Genomic DNA, 23,810 nt, shown 5'->3' with positions numbered 1-23,810 from the left:
AATGCCATTTTAAATTAATTTCTAAGTGGATTATTAAACCCTCTTAATCCCTTGTGTGGACACTTTCCTTCCAGATTAAGCCACTAATTGTCCACATAATTCAAGCTTATTTTCCTAAATTTCCTTCTCATAAACCAGTCAGTCTACTTTTAATATGTACAAACTGTACTAATAATGCTAATAATGGCTTAGTGTTATCAAATTAATTTCAGAGGGATTTTGCATTTTCTAGATATGGTTAGCTGAACAGACTGATTCTTTTACTTTAACAAAAGTTCATGCAAGGCTGTTTAATGCTTGAACAACTTTATTAATTATACAGTTATGTAAATTAGCTCTGTTCTTTATCAGCACTTGCAGGTGACTAGGAATTACTGTCTAAACAGTGTGCTCTGGGTATGGCACATGATCTTTGTGGAAGAATTACACTGTTTAAAGGAATTTATTTGAATTTATTTTATGCAACTGTCATGTTATATATGGCTACATGGTATTTTGATAAATGTGGCATTTGTTTCTTTGACTTCCCCCACAGATGCTGTTGAAAAAGGGAAGAACAACATAAATTACATGAACAACTTTCTTGAAGCAATGTTGTTCTGGGAGAAATCAGAAGGTGAAAAGAAGGTAAGAAAGCACTGATATTTCTAAGTGCATTCAGTGAACTTTCTGGCGAGAGATCAGTGAGCATATTGAAGCTGACTCTCTTAATGATTTTCCTTGGTTTTGAATAAAAATACTCTGTCCAAAGGTAACAAGGGAACTTAGTCAAATGACATTTAAGATAACAACTACAGTGCTTAAGGACAGTGGTTTAGTGGGGGACTTGGCAGTGGTGGATTGTTTGGATTTGATGATCCTAGAAGTCTTTTCCATCCGGAATAATTCAGTGTTTTTATTCTGTCTTTCAAATTCTGCCAAGCCATAGGATTGTCATAGCTTTGATAGTATATTTTATTTTAAGTAGTGAGGGGCTTATTGGGTTTTTCTTACTAAAAAAAAATTAACAGAACAAGCTTCTGTTTTACTTAATTTTGAGTGTTTTAGTCAACGGTGTGTTTTTTGAAGCAAATGTCCAAGACATTCTCATTTTATTGTTCTTTGGTCATGCTGTAGTACTGAAAAAGCCAAAATGTTTTTTTATTTTTTCTAAAGAAAATTAACTGAAACAGACACTCTAGTGATGTGCATCTGAGGTGCTTAATAGAGTACTTACTCTACAAGATCGTATTGGAGTTTCTAAGCACAATTTCTGCAACGTGTTGTGTAATCTGGGTTCTTGGTATGAGCTGTTGCTCTCTACAAATCTGCTGCAAATGACAGTCTGTGTACTCACAAAATTACTGTTAACTGAGATTTTGCATGATTTGTCTGCCTGTGCATATGTATAAGATGTGCACCTTAAAAATTCACTAATCTGTATATGTTCTTCCTAAGAATTTATTAGAAAAAGTTGCACAGCTAGAAGAACTGTGTGCCAAGAAGGAAAAATTTGTTCAGTCCAATAAAATGATAGTTAAATTCCGGGAAGATCACATCATTCGCTTGGAGAGATTACATAAAGAAGCTGGTGGAATTTTATTGCCAAAAGAGCAAGATGATCTACTCAGTGACTTAAGGGAGGAAGTGCAGATACTCAGAGAACAGGTAAAACCTTTGGTTTTTCTTTTCTGGAACAATTGGGGGGGTGTTTTTTGTCAGCTCACGTGTCGTAGTGCTGTGGTGAGTCAATACAGGCTTTTTAGGAAGTCAGGCAGAAAAGCTGAGGATGGGTGCTGGGTTCCCTTATAGAAGTAGCTCAAAAGCATGGGCTTTCCCTGTGGAAGAGACAATGGCTGGATTTAGAGCTTGAGTTTGCATAAGAGGAGAGTTTAGTAAGGGTGGGAGCTTGCCACAGGCCACCTGATCTGGGTTGGTCAGGACCAAGTTTTTTTTCAGCAGCTCAAGGAAGTCTCCAAATCACAAATCCTCATTCACATGGCAGACTTCAAGCTCTATGACATCAGTTGAAAGGGAAAGACAGCAGGATGCCAATAATGCAGTGGGTTTTTGAAGGATAATACACATGCCAGATGGACATATAAAGGATGATGTTGTCCTGGAGCTGTTTGAAGAACAGCTTTGGGTTATTCAGGTGTCTGGTAGGTGTGGTATCATTTGTGAGGCAGTTTTGAAGAACAAAGGACCCCAAGAGAGAAGGCAAGTTCTTGAAAAACAATTTCCTCCGAGCACAAGTAGGGAAAAGGAGTAAATAAATCTCTTGGCAGAGTAGCATAAATCTGTAGCTCATAATTGAGCTTCAAAGGAAAGGAAGGAGGAGAAGAAATTAAGTTTAAGATGGTCCTTTACTGACTACAGAAACATTACTATGGCTTGCAAGGATAGTATTAAGAAAGCCAAAGATAAAACAGAAAAGGGTATCGAGAGCAGCAGCAAAAGCATCCTGCTGCTTTATTACCAGTAAAAGAGTAAATACATAAGATGTAAACTCACTGTCTTGACAGCAGATTCCAAGGCAGTAAGAAAATTAACCAAAGAAAAATTGAGTAGCTTTAACCACTGAGGGGAAGACCTCTTTTCCTTTTCTATTAGAGCTTAATCCTTATTAAAGGTAATAGAGTAACAGCAAGATAGCTAGAGCATTGTCTGGAAAATAAAAACTGTTGAATAAAATATTGATTACCACAGATGGAACAACACCCACGAATTGCGAAGTACGCCATGGAGAACCATAATCTCAGAGAGGAGAATAAAAAACTTCGTTCTTTGCAGTCAGTTAAAAAGGCCCAAGAAATCGATGCTCAGACCATTGCAGAGCTAGAAAAAGCTTTTTTGGAAGCTTCAGCTACAGAGAAAAGTACTGGAGGTAAAAATAAGCTAAGGTTTTGCAGCTAAATATGTTTATTGTGTTTCTGCTGTGTGCAGCATAGTGTTGAAAATGTCTGTCTTGATGTATTTTTGCCCTCCTCAACGTGGTACCTGAAGACTGATAAAAGAGTTTTACTTAATTGTATTCATGTTGGCCTTCAAGCAATAGGGAATTTTGATCTGCATCTTGTGAAACTCATCTATGTGGTCTTTAGTTATCATGAAGACTGCAGTTATATTAATTATTACTGGTTTTCATGTGGACTGTTGACATTACCTATTTTTGTCAATCTCAATTGTTGCTGTGCTGTTCAAAAGCCCACAAACACTTTCATTTTAGTAAAACTTTAGGTATTTGAGCTGCTGTGTGATTTCAGGGGGTCTGTGTTTGTTCTTTAGGTCACCGCTTGTATTCCACCACCGTGTCAGTGGAAGGCAACTCGCTGGCATCTGTCGAAAGGCTGAAAGCTCGTCTGCTGCAGACCCAGGCTGAACTGGCAACTTCAAAGCAAGAATACGAAGAATTTAAAGAGCTAACCAAGTGAGACAAAACAGTATTGAAATATCTGTAATCAAATGGTTTTACGTCATTATTCATATCGATTTTTGAAAGACTCAGATCCTGATTATACTGACTAGGTGTGTTCTTTGCATGTAAGAAAGGGCCAAGTTAAGAATAATGGCATGCACATACAGGGTATTTTCCTGTTGAACCTGGTTATTCCCAGTCTAGGGAACAACCATCATTAAAATCTGAAGGTAAGTCTGCACTGCTGCAGGTTTCTTTGTCTTTTCCAAAGCCACTCTTGATAGTAAGATGCAGAAAAATGCTTCACACCATGCAGGAGATGGACGTACCCTTTAATTCTGGCAGTCACCTGCTTAACAGCACTGGGAGAGTTTGGCTTAGTTTCCATGTAGGGCAAGTGTTTTTCAGTAACTGGAATATTACAGGTGGAGGCACTGACAAGAAGTAGGAGTTGATGGGGTGGGGGAGAATGAGAGGGAGTATTTGGGGGTTTGCTTTTGTGCAATAATAGTTTTTAATGTAATCACTTATAGTCTGCAAGTTTGACTCACCATAAATGTAGAATCCAGGCCCCCCCCAGAAAACTCTGGCTGACCTGTTTGTTAATTTTTTATCTCAGTTTCAAAGATTTTTAAGAAGGCGATAAAACTGTTATCTTGAGACTTGATATGGAAACCAAGGTTTAATTCAAATCAGAGCAAAGACATGGTGTCAGTAGTACATTTATATCCTTTGGTTTGGCATTCAAACATGAGGCAAGGGTCTACTTTGCCCTTATTAATGTAGTAAAGAATTTACTGTCACTGTTCTCCTGGAAGGCAGCACAAGATAATGGGAATGGCCTCACTAATACCTTCAGTGTTCCTATGTATGTGAATAATAGGTGACTTCACTTGATTAACCCCATTCCTGAAAAATTCGATCTTGTAACTGCAGATACAAGAAAAATAGCATTCCCAGTAAATGTAATGCAAACCTGGAAGGCAAAAGGCACCTGATTATTATTTTTTAAAAATTTATTTTAATTGTTGCTTTCTGTTGATTTCAGTGAAATTAGGGTGTAATTCTAAAAGCATCAGGCACAGTTTTGCCTCCCCACTTCTTTTTTTTCAAAGTAGCTTTTAATATCTTTCTTGCTCATTGAGGCAATTTTACAAATCTGTATTTTTATTACTAGATTTCTGCATAGCAAATCCTATGAACTTTATAAATAATAGTATTATGTTCTACTGAGGTTATCAATTCAGCAGTCCATCAATTGTTCCATATCATTAATTGCAGTAGTATCTTTATATTTTTATATATTGATTACTTTATTTTTCTGCCGATTAAATATACTTCTATTTTATGTATTCCGTGTTTTGTGAATATCTTGCTTTCTTTGTAGTATGTATGTATTTTATTACCAATTATCAACATTTTTTTAGTGGAGTGCAGTCAAATTGAAATGTGGTTTTCAGCTTCTGGAGTCACTAAATTTCACTAAATTTAAACTTGTTTCTATTTTAAGAGTAACTGAAACTTTACATACAAGTGTAACTATATTCTCTAACTGAATTAAAGTAGAGTAAAATAGCAATTTCACAAAAACAACATATGTTAATGTTTCTGCTGTCCAATTGCAGTCAGAACTAAAGTTCTACTCTGTTCCCTAAGTTTTGCTGCAGATGCCAAGAGCTTGAGGGAAAATGACTGCATTAAACTGCCAAGAGATGAAATAGTATGTTTCCATTTGTCTATAGACTTTGACCCTACCATTATGACAGTAATGGCAACTATCACAGTAAGAGCATGTAGCTCTGCAAAATACCTAGTGAAAAATATTCCTGAATTTCTGCTCAGCTGTTGGATTTCAGTTAAAGTACTCTTAGAGGGCAAAATAATCTTAACATAGCAGCACTTACCAAAAAAAAAAAAAAAAAGTCTTTAAAGGATTTTCTTTAATCCTGGCAAGCTCCAGTTCAGACTTCTCATATAACTGGATAACACTTTTAAAGCTTAAAACCATATTGGTATGGGTGATATCACTTTTTTCATAAAAGGAACTGCAGAGGTCTCAGCTTATTTCTTACCATGTAATGGATTTTTTTTCAGACATGTTTAGTTATCCATCTGCTTGCTTCATTATGCAGGCATAAATAAGCTGCTTAGCTTTTTAATTTTTTATACGTTATTTTTACTTTTTAATACAGCAGCGGTGCCTTTCTTCTCAAAATAATGCATTTGAGTGTTTGGGTAAAAGTTCAGCTCCAGTTTGCTCATTTGCAATACTGCAGCCATACCCTTACTGATAGGAGGGCAAACTCGTGGAGTAGTTTTAACAGTAGCAAAATGCTTCCTAAACAGGAAAAAACAGATGGAACTGGAATCAGAGCTTCAATCCCTTCAGAAGGCAAACCAGCACCTTGAAAACATTCTGGAGGCGACCAAAGCACACAAGCGCCGAGAAGTGTCTCAGCTACATAAGCTACATAGAGAAAGTCTTAAGGTATGAGAATAAGTTTATTTAAGGCCACACGTACTTACTTCTGAGTCATACAAGAGTACAGACTGTCATTTGTGTGATCCCTTAGCCTAACTAGTTTTCTGGAATGTTCTCCATATGTGATAAACCAAATAGGCTACTTTTTTGTTCTGGAGTATTAACTGAATGACTGCTACTGTCATCAGATGACAAATCTGAAGAAGTAATAGTAGTTCAGAACTAGCCACTTAAAGCATTTTATTTCATTAGTCTGCTTACAGAATTAAGAAATACAATACCAGACAAAGTTTTAATTTCATTTTAACATTAAAATAAAGACTGCTTTGTAATCTTTGTAACAGAACATAACCACTCCAACTAAAGCTTACCAGCTAAGGTCTCGCCTTGTGCCACGAATAAGCCCAGATTATAATTTTGAAGATTTTCAGCATTCTGAAGAGATGATGGATGACATTCTAAAAGAGCCAGTTCCTCCAGAGATGAGTGAACAAGCATGTGAAGCCATTGCTGAGGAGCTCAAAGTGGCACAGGTGAATGTTCTGAATAAAAAGTGAAGTTTATGTACAACTTTATTATAAAGCGGGCTATGCCATTAAGTACTTCCTTGCACCAAGTGCATTGTAATTTGCATAGGAAGCTGAAGTCCCTCATTAATACTTAACACTAAAGAGTTCTCTACACATTGTACTTGAAAGAAGATTTACAAAAAAAAAAATACTGGAAGTGATTTGAGAGTTGAATATCATAAGTAGTTTATTGCAGGATGTTCATACTTTTTTCTATTTAAACTTGATAACTTGTCTCTGAGGAGTCTTCTTTTTAGGTTGACAGCTACAGTTGGAACAATATACAAGCTTAATATGTGATACTGCATTATTTGAAGAAACCTGCCAAATAATGCTTGTCCACCATTATACATTGTCTTGTGTGCATTTTTTCTAGTGGGCAGGGAAGGTCTTTTGTCACATAGAAGAGCACTACAAATTTTTCTGAACTACTCTCTAGAAGCTGGAACTAACTTCAGTGCATGTAAAACTCTGGCATAATAGACAAAACCCCTCTTTGACGCTTACCGTAGTGCAGAGATCCTGTAAGGAGTGTAACTGGTGTATGTTTTGAACAGTCCTTTATAAAGTCCTATTTTTCCAAGATAAACATCTCTCTGAAAACAAAGTGTTTATTGGATTTCACTCAGTTTGTCAGTTGAGATAGAAATATGAGAAATCCACTACTTAAGATAATGGTTTCTTTTTGAGTGTTCTGTTTTCTGTTGGTTCAGGTCATAAAAATAGAAACTTGTTGACTTTTTAATATGCACAGACTGCCATACAGCATGTGAAAAAAGTGCAAGAATTGGTGCTCTAATTTTGAGTGTCTGTTGTGTCACAGGAGCAACTGAGCATAATGCAGACAAAGCTGGATGAAGAGGAAAGCAAGAATATAAAACTCCAGCAGCATATTAATAAACTGGAGCATCACTCTGCACAAATACAAGAGGTGAGAAAACATTGTAATATAGGGCTTATGTAGTGTACTATACAGTCATTCTGCTGTGTTGTGTGGTGAGGTCTTGCAATGTTACTTGCAGTTTGAGAAATTTACATAGCATCATAACTTAGGGCTCTACAGGAAGGTGAGGACTTAAAATCATGGAATAGTTTGGTTTACCTTAAAGGTCATCTAATCAAACCCCCCTGGAGTTGGAGTGAGCAGAGAAGGTTCATTTAACATAACACTGCAGTTTTGAGTTTGGTTTTGTTGTTTTAAACCTTGTGAATCTGAGCCTGCTTGAGCCTAAATATAAGCAAATAAGCACTGTTGTGGCTGTGTTTAGCCAACTTCATGATTTCTAGAAAACAAGTATAGCAACAAGGAAATTTTAAACTTTGAATTGCCAAAAATACTTGCTTCAGTTCAAACTACCTATCAAATATTTGCAAGTCTTGCTTAATTGCTAGGGTTGATTTGTCATAGAAAAGGATCAGTCTCACTTCTGATATCTATGATAGCAGCTCCTAAGCTGTGGGTTCCTTTTAAAGGAACTTTTCAGATACGGTAATGTCTTTAGTTAAATAAATTATTTGTTCCTTGGACTTTGAGGGATGTCAGTCACCAAATACTGAATTTAAAGAAAAATATGTTTATAATCAGTTGATGAAATGCTTTAATACATCATTACGTTATTGTTAGCGTGTGACTTACCCACTCCTACACTTCCTTCTATTTAAAAAGTTTTACTTTTCTTTCCAAGCTTCTTTCATCTGAAAGGAATGACTGGAGTAAAGAGCGCCAGGAGCTCCTTGAACAGATAAAATCGCTTGAAAAGCATCTTCAAGAAAGTCAGAACAAGGCTGATAGTAAGTCTTTGAAATACTAAAATTTCATTAAAAGTTTTGAAGTGTGTTACTGTTTTATATCAACAATAGCATGTGCTGAGTAACTGTTTGGGTTGTTAGACACACTGCTTTGATTTTCTTTTTTTTTTTTTTTAAGAAAGCAATCTTTAATACCTACAGATCATCTTTGCCTAGTCTTGCACATTATACAATATTCAAAATGGCTCTGTCTTTATTCTGTGAAGGAGGTACAAGATACAGGATTAAAAAATACAGTATTAAATAAAAATAAAGGATAAAACCTCTGTTGTCTACAGAAATCAGTGATATTGTCTGGAATGCTTTTGATTCACCTTTATTCCTTAAGAAAGTCTGTGTTTCATTGACCTTTTCCCTTCACAAAGCCTTTTTGTGTGTGACTTTCAAGACTAATTCCACTGAAAACATGCAGAGGTTTGTGAGACTTTCCCAGCAGGTTCTGAACCACTGTGTGTCCTATGCCTAGCACAGTTTTCCAAATAACATGTAAATTATTTTTTTGACAGTATTAAAAAGTGAAGTCCATGACTTGCGCATTGTCCTGCAGTCTGCAGACAAGGAGCTGTCTGCTGTAAAATTGGAATATAATGCCTTTAGGGAAAAGCAAGAGAAAGAAATAAGTCAGCTTTCTGGTAGACATATGGATGTACAGTTCCAGCTGGACAGTGTCAGGTATGTTGGCAGTTTGGTACAATGTTGTCATCCCTTCTGCATACATCCAATCATTTAGTCATCCTCTCCTGTATGTGAACTTACACTTTATATGCTTTCTTTAGAGTTGTCTTGTGTTTGTCCTTTGCTTGTTTGTTTGGGGGAGGGTGTGTGTTTGTTGGGTTGTTTGATTGGGGTTTTTTTTGCTCAGTTCTTTCATGCCTATTTCAGGCAACATGGTGGAATTATTAAAAAGAAAATAAAATGTGCCTGCCTTAATTTAGCTTTCCTATATAATTTTCTCATTAAATAGGATATATCTATAAACTTGCTGCTCTCCAAAAGTTAAGTGAACAGTTTGTCAGTCTGGTCACATGAAGCAGGTGACATAATGATGTCTGCTCTAAAAATAAAAGCAGAAAGAAATCATAAAAAATAACTCAGGTTTGAGTATCAAAGACAGAAAAGCTCATTGCCTTGTCTGCATAATTGCCATGATTATCAGATGATAATCAGTATGGGTTTTAATTACTAATGTGATTTAGTTATATTGGGTTTTGTTGCTGTTTTGTTGCGCTTTGGTTTTATGTTTTGGACTTGATTTTTCTTCCTGGAAAAATTAACTACATTTTGCATTATAGCAGGTCATGTCTTAGCTGAAGTAATTTTTTGAGTGAGACTTTGTAAGACCAGGAACGCAGAGCTGAAATTAAATGTGGTTGTATTGGTGGGTTTTGGGTTAGCAGAAATACTGTTTGGAGAGTATTCTTTCTCTCTGTATATTATTTGAATATTTTAACATACAGTTGATTGGAGTATTTTTATAAGGACACAAACCCTTACTAGAGTATTTGGTCTGGGGTTTTTTTATAAAGGCTAGAACATGAAAAGATTCTTGAAGAAAAGGCAAGCCTGCAGGATGACTACGACAATTTGCAGGAGGTAGCCAAGTTTGAGACAGACCAGCTGAAGCAACAACTTGAGGACAGGAAGCAAGAAGCAGAAGCAATGAAAACAGAGCTTTGTGTAAGACAATCAGCAATTTTAAAGGACTTGATTTTACAGAACCCAGATTGCTTAATTTCAATTATTGTATCACTGATGACATTCCACAGTAGTAATAGGCTTCTTGGTGATTTCATTTGGAAGATGTACACAAATTCTTTTTCAAAACTTAGTGCAAGATTTTTGCAACCACAGGCTATTAGAAATATCCAACAGCATCATGAATAGTAAGTTTTTAGGCTGAAGAAATTGCTCTGGAAATGTTGAGGGAGATAGGTTAATTAGTAAAGGAGTAAGAAGCTTCTTTGGAAAAGAATCCTGACATTGAAATGCTTTTATTTCAGGGCTAGCCAAGACTAGCCTAATTATTCCATCTTTACAAAGGAGTTTCTTAAAAATTTTCATAGTGGATGTGATCTTGTTAAAATGATCTATGGCTTGTGGTGGATCACTGTCCTGCAATTTAGTTGATGCTGTCCTTGAAAGCCTGTCAGACTGCAGTGACTGCAAAACAGCAGCAAGGTTGCTCAAGGGCTTTTGCAAATAATTTTGCCTGCATTTCCGCAGGGTATGCCCGCTTGGCAAGTTTGATATAAATTTTCCTTATTAGTGTTTAAGATAATACTGATACATTGAATATTATTGGTTTAAATTCTGTATATTTCAGTATTTTGAGCAAATATAGAATTTTAAAATGCCTCCTAATCAATTTATAATTGAAAATTGTAATTTTTCCCTTTACTGCCTTGGCTATCGAGGAACTTCATAGCTATATAAAGTTATTAGTAGTGTCTGGTGAAAAGATGCAATTACCTGACATAAAACAGGATTTATTTTTGAACTTCTTCAGGAAAAACTAAAGATCTTCCAGTTTCCAGTTGAGGTTTTGTGGGGTGGTTGGTTTTTTTCAGTCATCTTAAGGATTTGTTTAGATTTTTATTTTGTTTTAGATTGCTCTAGAGACCTTATATTCTAACTTCTTATAGCAAACATATATTTTGATATTCTAGAACCTTTTGCAGCTTCTGAAAACAGAAAAAGAACATAATGAAAAACTAACATTACAATTACAAGAAGACAAAGAAAACAATTCAAAGTAAGTTTTAATTAGCAGTGGGATCTATTTTCATCTGACCTCCTTGGTGCTATGTGTTGTATTCAGACGGGGATCCCACTTGCAGAGGTGTTTTTCTCAAGATTGGTTTTTTAATTCAAATCAGAACAGCAATTCATTTTAATTTAAAGTAATTTCATTGTAGAGTTTTTCATGTCAAAGATAAAATTCTGCCACTGATAGCAGTGGAAGGCTAGTAACTAAAGTAATACTCTTGTACATCACTGAGACTGTGATAACTGAAGAACTCTTTAAAAATTAAGTGCAAATAGAATAAACTCATATCACTTTGTTCTTGTTAAAGTTCTCTTTCATTTCTAGTGAGAAATATAATCAAAACATGTTTTTATTCACCAGGGAACTCTTGAAAGTACTTGAAAAAGCACAGGTGGAGAAACCATTTTCAGAAATGGTCACACGGTGTGAGCAGCAGGTACAACGGAAGATTTATATACGTGAATTGTGTATTCATGGCTTTTCTTGGGCATTAATAACAATTTTATTGGTGTACTGACTGTTAGGTTGATTACCAGCAAAATAAATGTAGAGTGCTCAGGCTACATATTGTTTTGTTAAGCTACTGGTTAATTTTTTAGGTAAGGTTAACAACTTTTTTTTTTTCATTACTTGGTGCTTTATAAAACACACCAAAGGTAGTGAAGATGCTCCTTCACAAATATCATTTCCTCCAGGAAGCAAAACTGAGAACATTGGAACAGGAACTGGTTGCTGCTGAAGAGACTATTGCTTCTTTGAAGAAGACAAACAATACAGATAAGGTTTGGGCTTATTTCTGTTACTGATACACAGTCTTGTGGTTAACTATGTTCTATAGTAGAGATGAAAGACCAGAGCCTTCCTGTAATGCTCTAGTAATTTTGTGCTTTTAGGCAATCCTGGCTATATAGCCAGGTAAAATAAATCCTACCTTTTCCTAGCATGGAGTTTGCAGGGTGATAGGAAACTGGTATGCATTCAGAGAAAAGACAAGTTGACTGAAGGTCAAACAAACAAACAAAAAAGGTAAAACTGTCTACTGGACAAAACATTCAATGCCTAAACAATGCATAATTCCCCAGATGATTAATAGAGCCTTCTAGTCAGGGCTTTGTTGTAATGGGAAGATGGAAGAGGTAAGAAAGGTCTTGTAAGAATGTGACACACAGTCACATTATCTTTATTAATAAAATCAAAGCACTTCTTTATGTAAAGACTGTTGGATTATGAAAGCTTAAATAGCCTGAGTTCCTGTAGTGCAAGCATATGTGCTGTCTGTAAAACAGGCATAAGAAATCATACGGTGCATTTACTACCTGGCATGATGTAATGATAACTATTGCTTTTTGCATCATAAACCCAAAAATCTGACGTGCCTAAGGTCAAAATCACCTGGTATTGTCAGTGCAGTGGTTTCTTCAATGTGCTTTTTGTCATTACAAACAAATGTACCCTTAAATTATAGTAGTTCTGTTCTCCTATTAGTAACCCATTACAGCCTAAGACTAAATCAGCAGGCCACTGCAGGTTATTTAGTTGTTTATGTGCTTAGAACAAAAGCCAGTGATTTAGCAACAAATTTTCTGTTTATTCTTTACATATGCCATCTGAGGACTCATTTTCACCTGAATGCTTGAGGTTTGGGATTGACAAATTATATACCAAAAAATGTCTAGTAATACATTATATGGATTTTATATGTATTTTATCAGGATTAATTTTTTTTATGTTGCAGGAAGTTGTAACTGACTTGATGAGACAGATCCAGGAGCTGAGGTCTTCAATTAATCATAAAACTGAGTCCATAGATGGGCTGACAAGAGAGCTCGAGGATATAAATGTATGTTCTGTCATTTTGAAGGACATGATATCGTTCTTTAGAAATGGGAGGCTATGACATGTCTTATCATGCATCTCAAACAGTATAACTTGCTGTAGTGTTTTAGAAGGAAACTTCTTTGTTTTGACATGTTGAAGTCTTCTGAACATTTTATGCCTAAGGCTTTCTCAAAAGCTGAACTCTCTCCACGTGGTGGGTAAAAAGCTGTCTCTAAAGGGACCTATTCACATCCTGTAAACTCCACTCAGCTGACAGTCACATTTAGATTTTCTCAGAAACTGGCAATTTAAGATCTCAACAATTGAAGCTGAATTGTAAATTCATTTCTGATGGAGTGAGTTTTTATGTTGTTGGTATTACAATGTTCTGCATCTGGAAACAAGTAGAAAGAACTAAAACTCTGTATTTCAGTAACTATTAATAAATATGATACTTCTGCTTTATTAAAATAGGTCTGGTTTGCAAACTGTTAGAGCAACCAACAGAATGCTTTACATAATATATTGTGTGTCAACAATGAATTCAAAAGGTTCTATAAAAAAAATGTTGATTTCTAAATATGGCTATCTCTTTAATAATGGTTTTAGTGGGTAATATGTATTGTGGTAGCTAATTCACATTAACAATCTTTTTTGTATCTTTTTGACAACTAATCTCTATAAACAATTTGTATAATATAGCAAGTAAAATATATCATTCTGGTTTTAGTTACTGACACTAATTTCTAAATGCAGTTGTCATCGTAAGATTTGTGCTGTACATTTATTTATGTCTTCTGTTTGCCAACTTTACCTGATAATGTTTTTTCTAAAATATTTTAAATTTAATTGAATGCTTTTTGTAGTACAAGTATAATATTGTTCTGGCTGCAAAAGAAGAAAGCAAGGGAATCATAGAAGATCAGGAAAAGAAGATTGAAGAACTGAAGGAAGCCTTGGAAGGAAGAGAAATAGCTGATAACATTGAGGTAAAAAACCTTAATGTTGGTGTATTATGATTATTTGTTCAACCACACCAATTCGATGTGGTTTTGCTTGAAATGTTCATGTAAAACTTAACCTCATCTTAGTTAAAACTATCGCTAGTTAAGCTGTTCTTAAAAGAATTTTTCATGAGATACCTGACAAATTCTGTTAAAATATCACGTTACTTGACATAAATATTTTATAAGCTACTTCATAAAAGCCTATGCTAAGAGCCTGGTTTAATTTTGTTAAGGCCACTAAGGAATCATCAGCTGAATTTAATGACAGCTTTAGATGATGCAGCTGAGAAATTAAAATAGGTGGAAGAATATATTATGTTCTACAATGTCTCTCCCCCCACTGCACTATATTCAGCAATATCTTTTCTTTACTCATAATTTTAACTAAAAGCTCCACCTGCTGGAAACATATCTAGGGCACACATTTGATTCAAATGGTGTTTTGCTTTTTAATGTTGTATCATTCTTTAACTCTGTCTTTTCTATTACTGCTGTCACCATTATTTTGTTGAACACGTCCATCAGTCACAACACTAACATCTCCTTACATGTAATTTCTACAAGATCATCTGTGATGAAATTTGCTAGTCCAGTCATATAGCACCAATAAAGTCTTCCAAGGAGCTGTGTGTTTCTCAAAGAACAATAAACATAATGTAAATGTGTTTTAAAAGAAGCGGACTGTTCATTAATAATCATCTCTAAAAGTGACATTCTAAAACCCAAAACTGAGTTGTCTGGCAAGCGGATGACTTTGGGGTTTTTGGCTTTTTTTTAACTGAAGTGGCAGTTCCCATTTCTATGTTAACCTTGGGTATATCTGGCTCCTGATAAAATTATAGTGTTTCTACTTTACTTTATACTTCAGTTACTAATTTCTTCATGCTTTATTAACTGGACAAGAAGAACTAATCACAGGTAGCATTTAAAATACTAAATGAAGTTTCTCCTTATATTTTATCACATCTTCTTTAGGTATGATGCCCCATCAGATAAGGTGGGGGTATAGATCCTAGAATAAATCCAAAGGTATCTGTGGGATATCAGTGCACTAAAAAAGTTGTAATCACTTCAGTGTGGATTAAAATCTATATATTCTTTTCTGGTTTCTCATTTAGAGAACTGTCTATCTTTTAAAGTACGTATTATATTTTAAAATACTGATTAATTCCAAAGATCTTCCACTAGAATCATAATTGTCACTATACTGGGGAAAAGTTCTCATTTTTGTTCTGCAGCCAAGACCAAGGATATAAAAACATGCTAAAATATTTATAGATAATTGCTTGCTACAATTCATTATGAAAAAGTAGAAGGAAAAGGGAGATGCTTGTAGCTGTTATCAATCTTAGCACCAATGACAAAACATCTTGAAACAACTGACTTAGAGCAGTAACTTTAACATTTCTTTTTTTTACTCATCCGACAATTTAAAACAGAGGGACCTTCTGTGTGAAGAGTTGCGTCACACCGCTGATCAGCTGATAAGTCTGACAGAGGCCTCTAAGAAACATGATGCATTGCTCCAGTGTGCACAGCAAGACATAGCAAAGAAGGAAGCTGTAATCCAGGAACTCAGGGAACAGGTAAAACAAAGAAATTTACAGTTAGCTTATTGAGTGGTCAATTGTAGCTTCTGAAAAAGGTTTATCTTGTCATTTTAGAGCACCTGGTACACAGTACTCTTGGTGAAGAGAAATGCTCTTTCTTGTAAAAGGAAAGTAGTAGTTCAAAAACTTCTGAACAAAGATTAGGTAACTTAATGTTTTGGAAATGTTGTCTAGAGATCACAAAAATGTTTACTCTGACAGCAGAGTAAAATTATCAGTACCAGTAAGAGCAGAGCAGCCTCAGGTTATCAACAGTGTAACCTAGGGGATTACTTTTTCCTCTGCTTAACGTTTATCCACAAATGTTGGTGTTATGCAATAGAGATAACTGTTGAGCTCTATAAAATTATGCAGTGGTTTGGAGCTGCTGCAGACTAAATAGCTGTTAAAACTTTGTTCAAATTTAGGCTAGTTGTCACTACTGTCATAAAGCTAAGTAATATATTTGTGTTGGCAAAGACTCTAATAAGTTATTTTTTGAAAGAGGAGTTCTTTTGTCAAGTTAGCATATTCTCTTGGAGAAACTGATCAAATCTATACCGCTAAAATCTTTGTATGAAATCATGTTTTCACCAGTAATTTTTGTCAACCATGTTCATAACAGGGTTGGTTTTTTTTTTCTGTATTAGCATGTCCTTTGAAAGGTAGATTGTGTTAGCAAGGCAAGAAAATCAAACACTAACAAGAACAAAATTCAGATGAACAACAAAGTAATTAGATGTATAGATGCTTTCAGATATGCTTGTTGCATACAACTATTGAAAGTTTAACAGTGATTAACTAAATATAAAAGAGTTATGAAAGTGACGTCTTTGTTCATCTAAAATAACTTGTGGTGTACTTAAGCTTGCTCAGAATAGAGACCTAAGAGCTATTTTGTTTCCTATTTTGTGTGTATTATGAGCTACTTTAATTCTTACTGTGTTTCTAATAGTTAGAAAAAATGACAGAGGAACTGGAGAACAGGAAGAATGAATATGAACTGAAAATGAAGCAAATAGATTGCTTTGTGGACTCATCTTCAGTAACATTTCCTCAGGTATGGCATTTGAAGAAACAGTTTCACATAGTTTGTAATTACTGATGATTTGTCTGCCAGGAACTTATTAATTTGTGTCTCCAATGAAGTATTAAAACATGTAACCAATACACAGGAAAAACAGTCCTTTACTAATAGTTTGTGTGGTTTGGTTTTTTTGACTTGCCAGTGTCCAAAAACTCCTCCTAATTTTGATGTGAATTTGGCCAAGCTTTTGGAAACTCATGAGCAAGAAATGGCTGATCGAAGGGCATCAGCAATAAATCTGGAGCACCTTGTGCATGAACTGAATGAAGAACGAAGAGCAAAAAATGATGAAATTCTAAGGCTGAAGGTACTATGAGTTAATCTCTGCCTACAATTTATAAGGTCAAAATGAGACAGACTGCAGAGTTCAGTTTTTTAATGAGCTCTACTTAGTAGTATGTCCATTAAGGCAGTTTTTGGTTTTTGCTTTACCTAGGGTGGGAACAAGTGGTGACAACTTGCTTGCCATGTCTATAAATCTCATTTTCCCAAGGACTGTGCTGCTTTGTGTTCATGAATGTCAAATGGTAACATCATTTTTGCTGCTGAAACTATTCTCAGTAAAGTTTCTAATGCAACTATAGATGGAAGGGTGATGCAGATATTTGCCAAGAATCATGCCTGCTTTCTGATGAGTAATTTTTGTCTTCTGTTTTACTCAAAAACATGTTCAACTGGAAATGAAAACAGGAATTTGGTCTTCAGATAAAATGTTTTGAATTTCACTTGCTTAGGAACAATTAAATGAGCTGGAGAACTTGCGTCTGGAAATGCAGATATTGGTGGAGAACAACAGGAATTTACAGAGCCTTGTAGAAGCTCAGAGACCAAGCAAGAACAGGTAAGATAAAAGAAAACATGAAAAATCTCTCTTGAAATAATTAAGATAAAGTTTACAGGTTTTATTTGAAATACAGTCTTACATTGTTTGCCTATTTAGAGACTGACTGAAACTTTTCTACGACCATTATTTACTGGCTTGTAAACTTTATGGCCCTTAAATCACAAGTTCTTAAATGCAACAAAGTTTTATTAAGGGAATGGAAACAGAATGTAAAATCATTATAGGCATAGTAATTATTTTTATATATTATATATATATTATATATTGCCATGTCACTTGTGTAGTTATGGATGCAGTAGATGAAGAATGTCCAAATGAATGCAAGGCAAATTTCAATTTAGACATAAATTAAATTTTAAAGTCTCCAATATACAATTAACCTTTGGTCTATTCAAACCACAACTCCTACCAAGTAAAAGGAGCAGGGAATTCTTAGCACGTATTCAAATTATAGCACAAAGTCCCAAGTCAGGAATCCAACAAGTGAGGAACATAAAAGTAATGCTTTTTTTGTGGAAAAATTTGGTCTAGAAAACCGACATAAACTGTGAAAAACAAAGCCACAGAATCCAGTGTTCCATGGCAATGTAATCATTGTTTGCCTGTGATTTCCATTTCAGTTCACAACACAATTTCAGATGTCTGTTGCAAACTAAGCAGAAAGCCTTAGAAACAGCATCATTGTTCAGTAACCTACCTGATCTGTTCACTAGATTTTAAGTTGCTGAAAATAGTTTTTTTATTGTAATTTGATATAATTATAAAACTCTTAACCAATTAAGTTGTCCCCATATGCACACCACAAGGATGAAGTTGATTTGTGAATTATTTTAATTGTATGTGTTTTCTTATTTCCATCCAATGTCCAATTAAAACCTTACAAAATAAAAATTAGTGAAGTCTTTTGAATACAAGAAGCTTTTACCTTCTTAACTTGGCAAGACCACTGAGCAGTGATTCCTCAGGAAGTCCTTCTGCAGTCTCCATAAACATGAACACTGTGAACTAATAAAATATGTACCTCCATCCCAAAGCTGCTCTTATGGTTTAACCCCAGCCAGCAGCCAAGCCCCACACAGCCACTCACTCACCCCCTCACCAGTGAGGGAGAAGCAGGAGAGCAAAACCCAGAAAACTTGGGTTTTCTGGGTTTTTCATGGGTTGAGATAAAGGCTGTTTAATAGGGAAAGCAAAAGTCACGCACACAAGCAAGCAAAGCAAAACGAGATTAATTCACTGCTTCCCATGGACAGGCAGCTGTTCAGCCATCTCTGGGAGAGCAGGGCCCCATCACACACAACAGTGACTTGGGAAGACAAACACCATCACTCTAAAAAATCCCCTCTTCCTCCTTTTCCCCCCACTTTATTACACACTGAGCATGATGCTGTGTGGTCTGGAATGTCCCTTTGGTCAGTCTGGGTCACCTGTCCTGGCTGTGTCTCCTCCCAGCCTCCCATGTATCCCCAGTTTCTCAACCAGTGTGGCAGTATGGAAAGCAGAAAAGGCCTTGGCTCTGTGTAAACCCTGCTGAGCAACAACAAAAGTGTCTCTACATTATCAACACTGTGTTCAGCACAAATCCAAAACACAGCCTCATAAAGGCTGCTGTGAAGATGATTAATTCTACCCCAGCCAAGACCAGCACAGCTGTCTAAGAAATGTTTGCGTATTTATTACGTTTGTAATTGTTTCCATTAAACATTAATTTCTCTATACTCTGATGAAAGTAAATGTGTTTAGAAGTTTAAACCCTTCCTGAGTTGTTTCATGATGTTCAGCATTTTGAGTATGAACACACGTGAAAACAACTGCACACATTTACTGGTTTAATCTGGATAACATTTTTTTTACAACTGGTTTCCTCTGTTTGTGAGAAATTTCTCATTCTTGAATTTCTTAGTGATCAGAAACATCCTGATGTTCACTACCTTAAAGAGAAAGAGGATGAGATTGCTGAAGAGCGACTTGCCAAGGTATATTATCCTTCTCGTGTCAGTTGCTGTTGACCTGCTGTGAAGTATTGTGATTTTTTTGTTGTTGTTTGTTTGGGGTTGTTTGTTTTGGTTTTGTTGGTTTGGTTTTGTGTTTGTTTTGGTTTTGGGTTGTTGGGGTTTTTTTTCATGGCAGCAAAACAAACACCAATTTCTAGTGAATTCTAACAGGCACAGCCTGACACTTAGCTCTTAGGATTTTTATCTTGGCCTGACACTAGTAAACTGGGTGTCAGATTGCACAATTAGCAAAAACAGATGTAGATTACCAAAACTGACTCATCCCCAGAGTTGGAAAGTGCAGACTGTGTCATTTGCTAATGTCAGAGTTCTGTCAAAGGGAAGTTAATGTTATAGCAGAGGTTTCCATGGATGTCCCAGACAGAAGAGCCCCCTGTTAGATCTCTGCTGTGTGTGAGTGGGCAGAGACACTGCAGCTGTGCTGGCATGAAGTGAGAAATAAGTGCCTACAGCAAAGAGATGAACTTCAAGTGAATACTAGAGATGTGAACTACTAGGTAGTAGGATAATCTGGAATGAGATATGTAGCATCAATTAAGTGACAGATATTTTTGAACATGTATATATGTGTATATTAAACATTAAGACTGCATCTAATGTTTTTGAACTTTTACAGAATAAAGCAGTGGAAGAAATGCTGCAAATCAAAGCAGAGTAAGTCTAACTATTGTTCTTTGAGCTGGAAACTAGTATTCAACTAATTAATGACAAAAGACATAATTTGGAAGTGTTTACACTTCTGCAAGATACCTTGAGTTCTTACTCTTTCTCATCAGTAGGTGGTAGTAGCACCGATTACTACATAGCATTATATCAGGACAATATTTAATGGGTAGAACCTTAAAAACTTAAATTGGAAGGTATGTTTTTAATTGCTTAAATTTATTTATATGCAGTGAATTCTAACTGCATTCCTTTTCAAATTAAATTGAAGTACTGTTCATTTCTTTATTACTACTATAAATGTTTTATAATTTTAAGCATAATGTAATTATTTGGGTGTAATGCTATTTAAGTTCCTTTGAAAAGGAAAAAAAAATATTATTAGAGGATTTCTAAATTGTGTTTGCACTATTGGGCAAGTAATCCTCAAAATTCAAGTGTTTTGTACCTTGGATGGATAATAGCAAAGAAAGAAAATACTGAATCAGTAGATAAAAATTAGTTTGAAAATGTTTGTCCTGCTGTTCTTTTCCTAATCTGTATTGCTTCAGGATTTATTGTGGCTGAATCTCCCTGACATGTGAGTTATTTACATTTGATGGAATGCTTTCTGTGTAACTTCTTTTAAGGAGAAAGATAGATAGTTCTTAGCGTGCACAGTCATTTCAAAAGTAACTTATATCAAATGTTACAGAAACCCTAGTCTGGAAATTAGGGATTATTTTGCTGTTTGATGCACTGAATTTGCATTCCTGTCCTGTAGCAGAGCTACAATGTGTCATACAAGCAACTAATGGACAAAGAGGAAAAACGTTCTTTTCTCATCAAGAAAATATCTTGACAAATGCAGCAAGTGAATACTGTTCACAGAGCAGGTCTTAAACACCACACTTAAGTAAAACAAAACTGTTGGGGGAAAAGCCTCAGACAAACAAGCATTTTAGAGAAAACCTGAGGAGCAGCTGAGTTTGGCTGGAAATTTTACATTCCTTAAGTGAATTAATTCAAAGTGTTCTTGTAGGTGAAGCTTATGTTTTCATTCATGAGTGGAATTGTATATCCTGGATGGCAAACAGCACAGTTCCCAAAGAGAAGAGCAGCTCAAAAACACTGCCTAGTTGATAGTATCAAACACAAGAACTGTGAAGCAGAATGAAATTTTTCCTTTCTTTAGAACCAAATTATAAGGCAAATAAAACATTTCAAAATAATGCTTTTAAAGGAGCCTCCCTCTCCATGACTTAGTAATTCAGTTGTATGACATTTATGTTAGTTTTCAATGTTTTATGCTTCTTTTATATTGGCAGATTAGAAGAGACCAAAAATATCCTCAGAATCCAAGAGAATACCTGTCATAAAATGACTCTGGAGATGGAACGAACAAGGACTTTGGAGCTCAAAGCATTTAATGAGAAAGAAGAAATTAGATCAAAACTGGAGGAAGCATATGAAGAAAGAGACAGGACTGAAAAGGTTACATATATGTATTTTTTTGTCATCTTTACAGGAGAATCTTACTTAGCAGTGGTACAGCTGTTTTGTTTTGCAGTTTAGTTGTATTTGTGATGTTCTCTGCACTAATGAAAGTCTGGATACAGAAATCACTTAGTAGCAGAAATCAAATGGTGCTCTTTTTTGCCCTTCAGAGGGATCTAACATAGTGTCTAAGGAGACATAAGACAAATATGTATTTCCTGAATTAACCAACTCTTGCATCATATGTTACAACAAACTTAAATGTTAGTATATTAATAGCTCTAAGGCACTATTACTTCTGAAAAGAGAAGGAGAGGCTACTGCTAAGAGGTACGCAATGTATTTATTATTACAGGAAATAGAATTGCTGAGGAAGCAAGTTGAATCTCTTGCTGAGGAGAATGGGAAATTACTTGGTCATCAAAACCTAAACCAGAAGATTCAGTATCTTGTGAAACTGAAGAAAGATAATGCTAAACTTACAGAGGTAAGTTGCAGAGCAGATTACAGATGAAGTAATGGCCTGGCATAGGAAAGAACTAAGCTTTGAGAATGAAAAACAAAATTCCTGCTCTTCTGTTGGAGAGGAACAGAGATACCTTTGATTTTCTGCAGCTGAGTACATCATGGTTGGTGTGTCTCTTCACAGGCCCCAGACAAAGATCTGCATTTTATTTCCTCAAGTATATCGTGTATAAAACCACTTGAACAACTCTAGATATTACTTGGGTAAAAATTAAAAAAAAAAATGAGGATAATTTCCCTAATATACCCATGTTTTTTTCTCTTTTTTACAGGAGACTGAAAAACTACGAGTTGAAAATGCTTTTTTGAAAGAATCAAAAAAATGTGACATTTGTAGACATTATGATCAGCTGTAGTGACCCAAATAAAACTGCAGAGCTGTATTTTTGAAGTGTACAGAATAAGCAAAAGTCAGTTGTCAAATTTGACTTTTGCTGTGGTCCTGGAATAATCAAATTATTTTAGTTTGCAGATTTATTTTTTGTTTGCTGGTAATAACTAAGTGAAGATTGTTATTCCAGCTCTGTGGGCAGCTTTCAATTACATTTTAACCTTTTTGTAATTTTTCAATTTAAAAAACAGATTTTGTATAGGTGCTAGGTAGATATTCCTTGAAACTTCTGTACCTTGCCAAGGAAAACTTTCTCACTGGGAACACACCTGGATTTTTGTCTCCTTTTGTGCTTTTATTCAGGTTCCTACCTCTTCTGAAATGCTACATTTTCCATCAGAGCCAAAATTCAAAAAGCACAATTCCTTTGTGTTTATTTCTTTAGTTAAACATAGGATGATTTTCCTGGGTTGCTTAAAAATAATTTTCATATTGAACTTTGTTCAATAAAGCATAAATGTGAATTTAGTAACAGGTTTGTAAATAGTACTATAAATAAATTTTTTGTTTCTGTTTCCTTATTTGCAAATAAAATGCTTTTCAAACATTTTTTCTGTTAGTATAGACTTAGAGTTCAATATTAGCACTGTAGGAAATTCTAAGTATTTTGCAACCATTTTCTTATCAAGTGAAAAATGTTAGGAAAGAAGATGTGAAAATATGCAGAACATTTTAGGAGTACAGCATACGTTCATTTAATCGCACTTAAAGATTTCTTGCAAATAACTGAAATTTTTTTTAGTGGAACATAAAATGTTGATTTCTACAGCAATATCAAACTAGGTGTTTTTTTTTTTTTTTTTTGCTGCCACTAATCCTATCCTTCTGTTTTCTGGCTAATTTATACAACAGTGGTTTTGACCACAAGCGCTGGGGCAAAAGGAATGAGGAAAGATATGTCTGCTAAAGGACAGGATATAGGTAATGACTTTCTACATTACCTGGCAGAGAGGAAGAATAATTTCCACCACCTTACTTGTGAACTTTTAAGTTGCAGATTTGTTCCCATTTGAGAGGTGACGTGAAAGACAGAAATAAAAAGCTGACCTTAAAGGGAAGAGATGTTGGGGTATGAGTCGAGGTCAGAACTAGCACAGATGAGGAGCACATGGGCTAAGAGGGATTTAGTCAAGGGTGCTTTCATTTGTGACTGCCATGCTTTACGTTTATAAGTGTTCATTTTCTGTCTGTTTCTGGACTCGTTCCGTGTTGCAGCGGCCTCTGCCCTTTTTCTGTTGTGTGGCAGGAGCGGCGTTGTCCTGCTCCGTGCCTTCCTGTTTGTTCCAATAAAGCCTTTGTACGTAAGCGCCGCCTGCCCGCGTACCCTCCCTCGCTCCGCGGCCGGGGCCCGCCCGTGCGCGGGGCGGCGCT

The 23,810-nt window shown here is 35.5% G+C and overlaps 1 protein-coding gene across 1 annotated transcript in view; it reads left to right on the top strand.

Annotated features, from left to right (window-relative positions):
* KIF15 (kinesin family member 15) overlaps positions 1-23,598 on the top strand; it is a 34,343-nt gene extending 10,745 nt beyond the window's left edge. The window contains exons 12-35 of the mRNA XM_040063128.2: positions 536-627; positions 1,438-1,647; positions 2,689-2,866; positions 3,268-3,409; positions 5,744-5,885; positions 6,224-6,412; positions 7,272-7,379; positions 8,134-8,239; positions 8,764-8,929; positions 9,784-9,934; positions 10,924-11,009; positions 11,385-11,460; positions 11,720-11,806; positions 12,760-12,864; positions 13,709-13,831; positions 15,289-15,435; positions 16,394-16,498; positions 16,668-16,832; positions 17,260-17,366; positions 19,273-19,345; positions 20,001-20,038; positions 21,355-21,520; positions 21,879-22,010; positions 22,321-23,598. Of these exons, the coding sequence (XP_039919062.1) occupies positions 536-627; positions 1,438-1,647; positions 2,689-2,866; positions 3,268-3,409; positions 5,744-5,885; positions 6,224-6,412; positions 7,272-7,379; positions 8,134-8,239; positions 8,764-8,929; positions 9,784-9,934; positions 10,924-11,009; positions 11,385-11,460; positions 11,720-11,806; positions 12,760-12,864; positions 13,709-13,831; positions 15,289-15,435; positions 16,394-16,498; positions 16,668-16,832; positions 17,260-17,366; positions 19,273-19,345; positions 20,001-20,038; positions 21,355-21,520; positions 21,879-22,010; positions 22,321-22,404 (2,978 nt within the window). The 3' untranslated portion in view covers positions 22,405-23,598. The remainder of the gene's footprint in view (positions 1-535; positions 628-1,437; positions 1,648-2,688; positions 2,867-3,267; positions 3,410-5,743; positions 5,886-6,223; positions 6,413-7,271; positions 7,380-8,133; positions 8,240-8,763; positions 8,930-9,783; positions 9,935-10,923; positions 11,010-11,384; positions 11,461-11,719; positions 11,807-12,759; positions 12,865-13,708; positions 13,832-15,288; positions 15,436-16,393; positions 16,499-16,667; positions 16,833-17,259; positions 17,367-19,272; positions 19,346-20,000; positions 20,039-21,354; positions 21,521-21,878; positions 22,011-22,320) is intronic.
* The last annotated feature ends 212 nt before the right edge of the window (positions 23,599-23,810 follow it).

Source organism: Hirundo rustica, chromosome 1, assembly GCF_015227805.2.
Source record: "Hirundo rustica isolate bHirRus1 chromosome 1, bHirRus1.pri.v3, whole genome shotgun sequence".
In the NCBI taxonomy this organism is placed as follows: Eukaryota; Metazoa; Chordata; class Aves; order Passeriformes; family Hirundinidae; genus Hirundo; species Hirundo rustica.
This window is presented reverse-complemented; position numbering and strand designations above follow the sequence as displayed.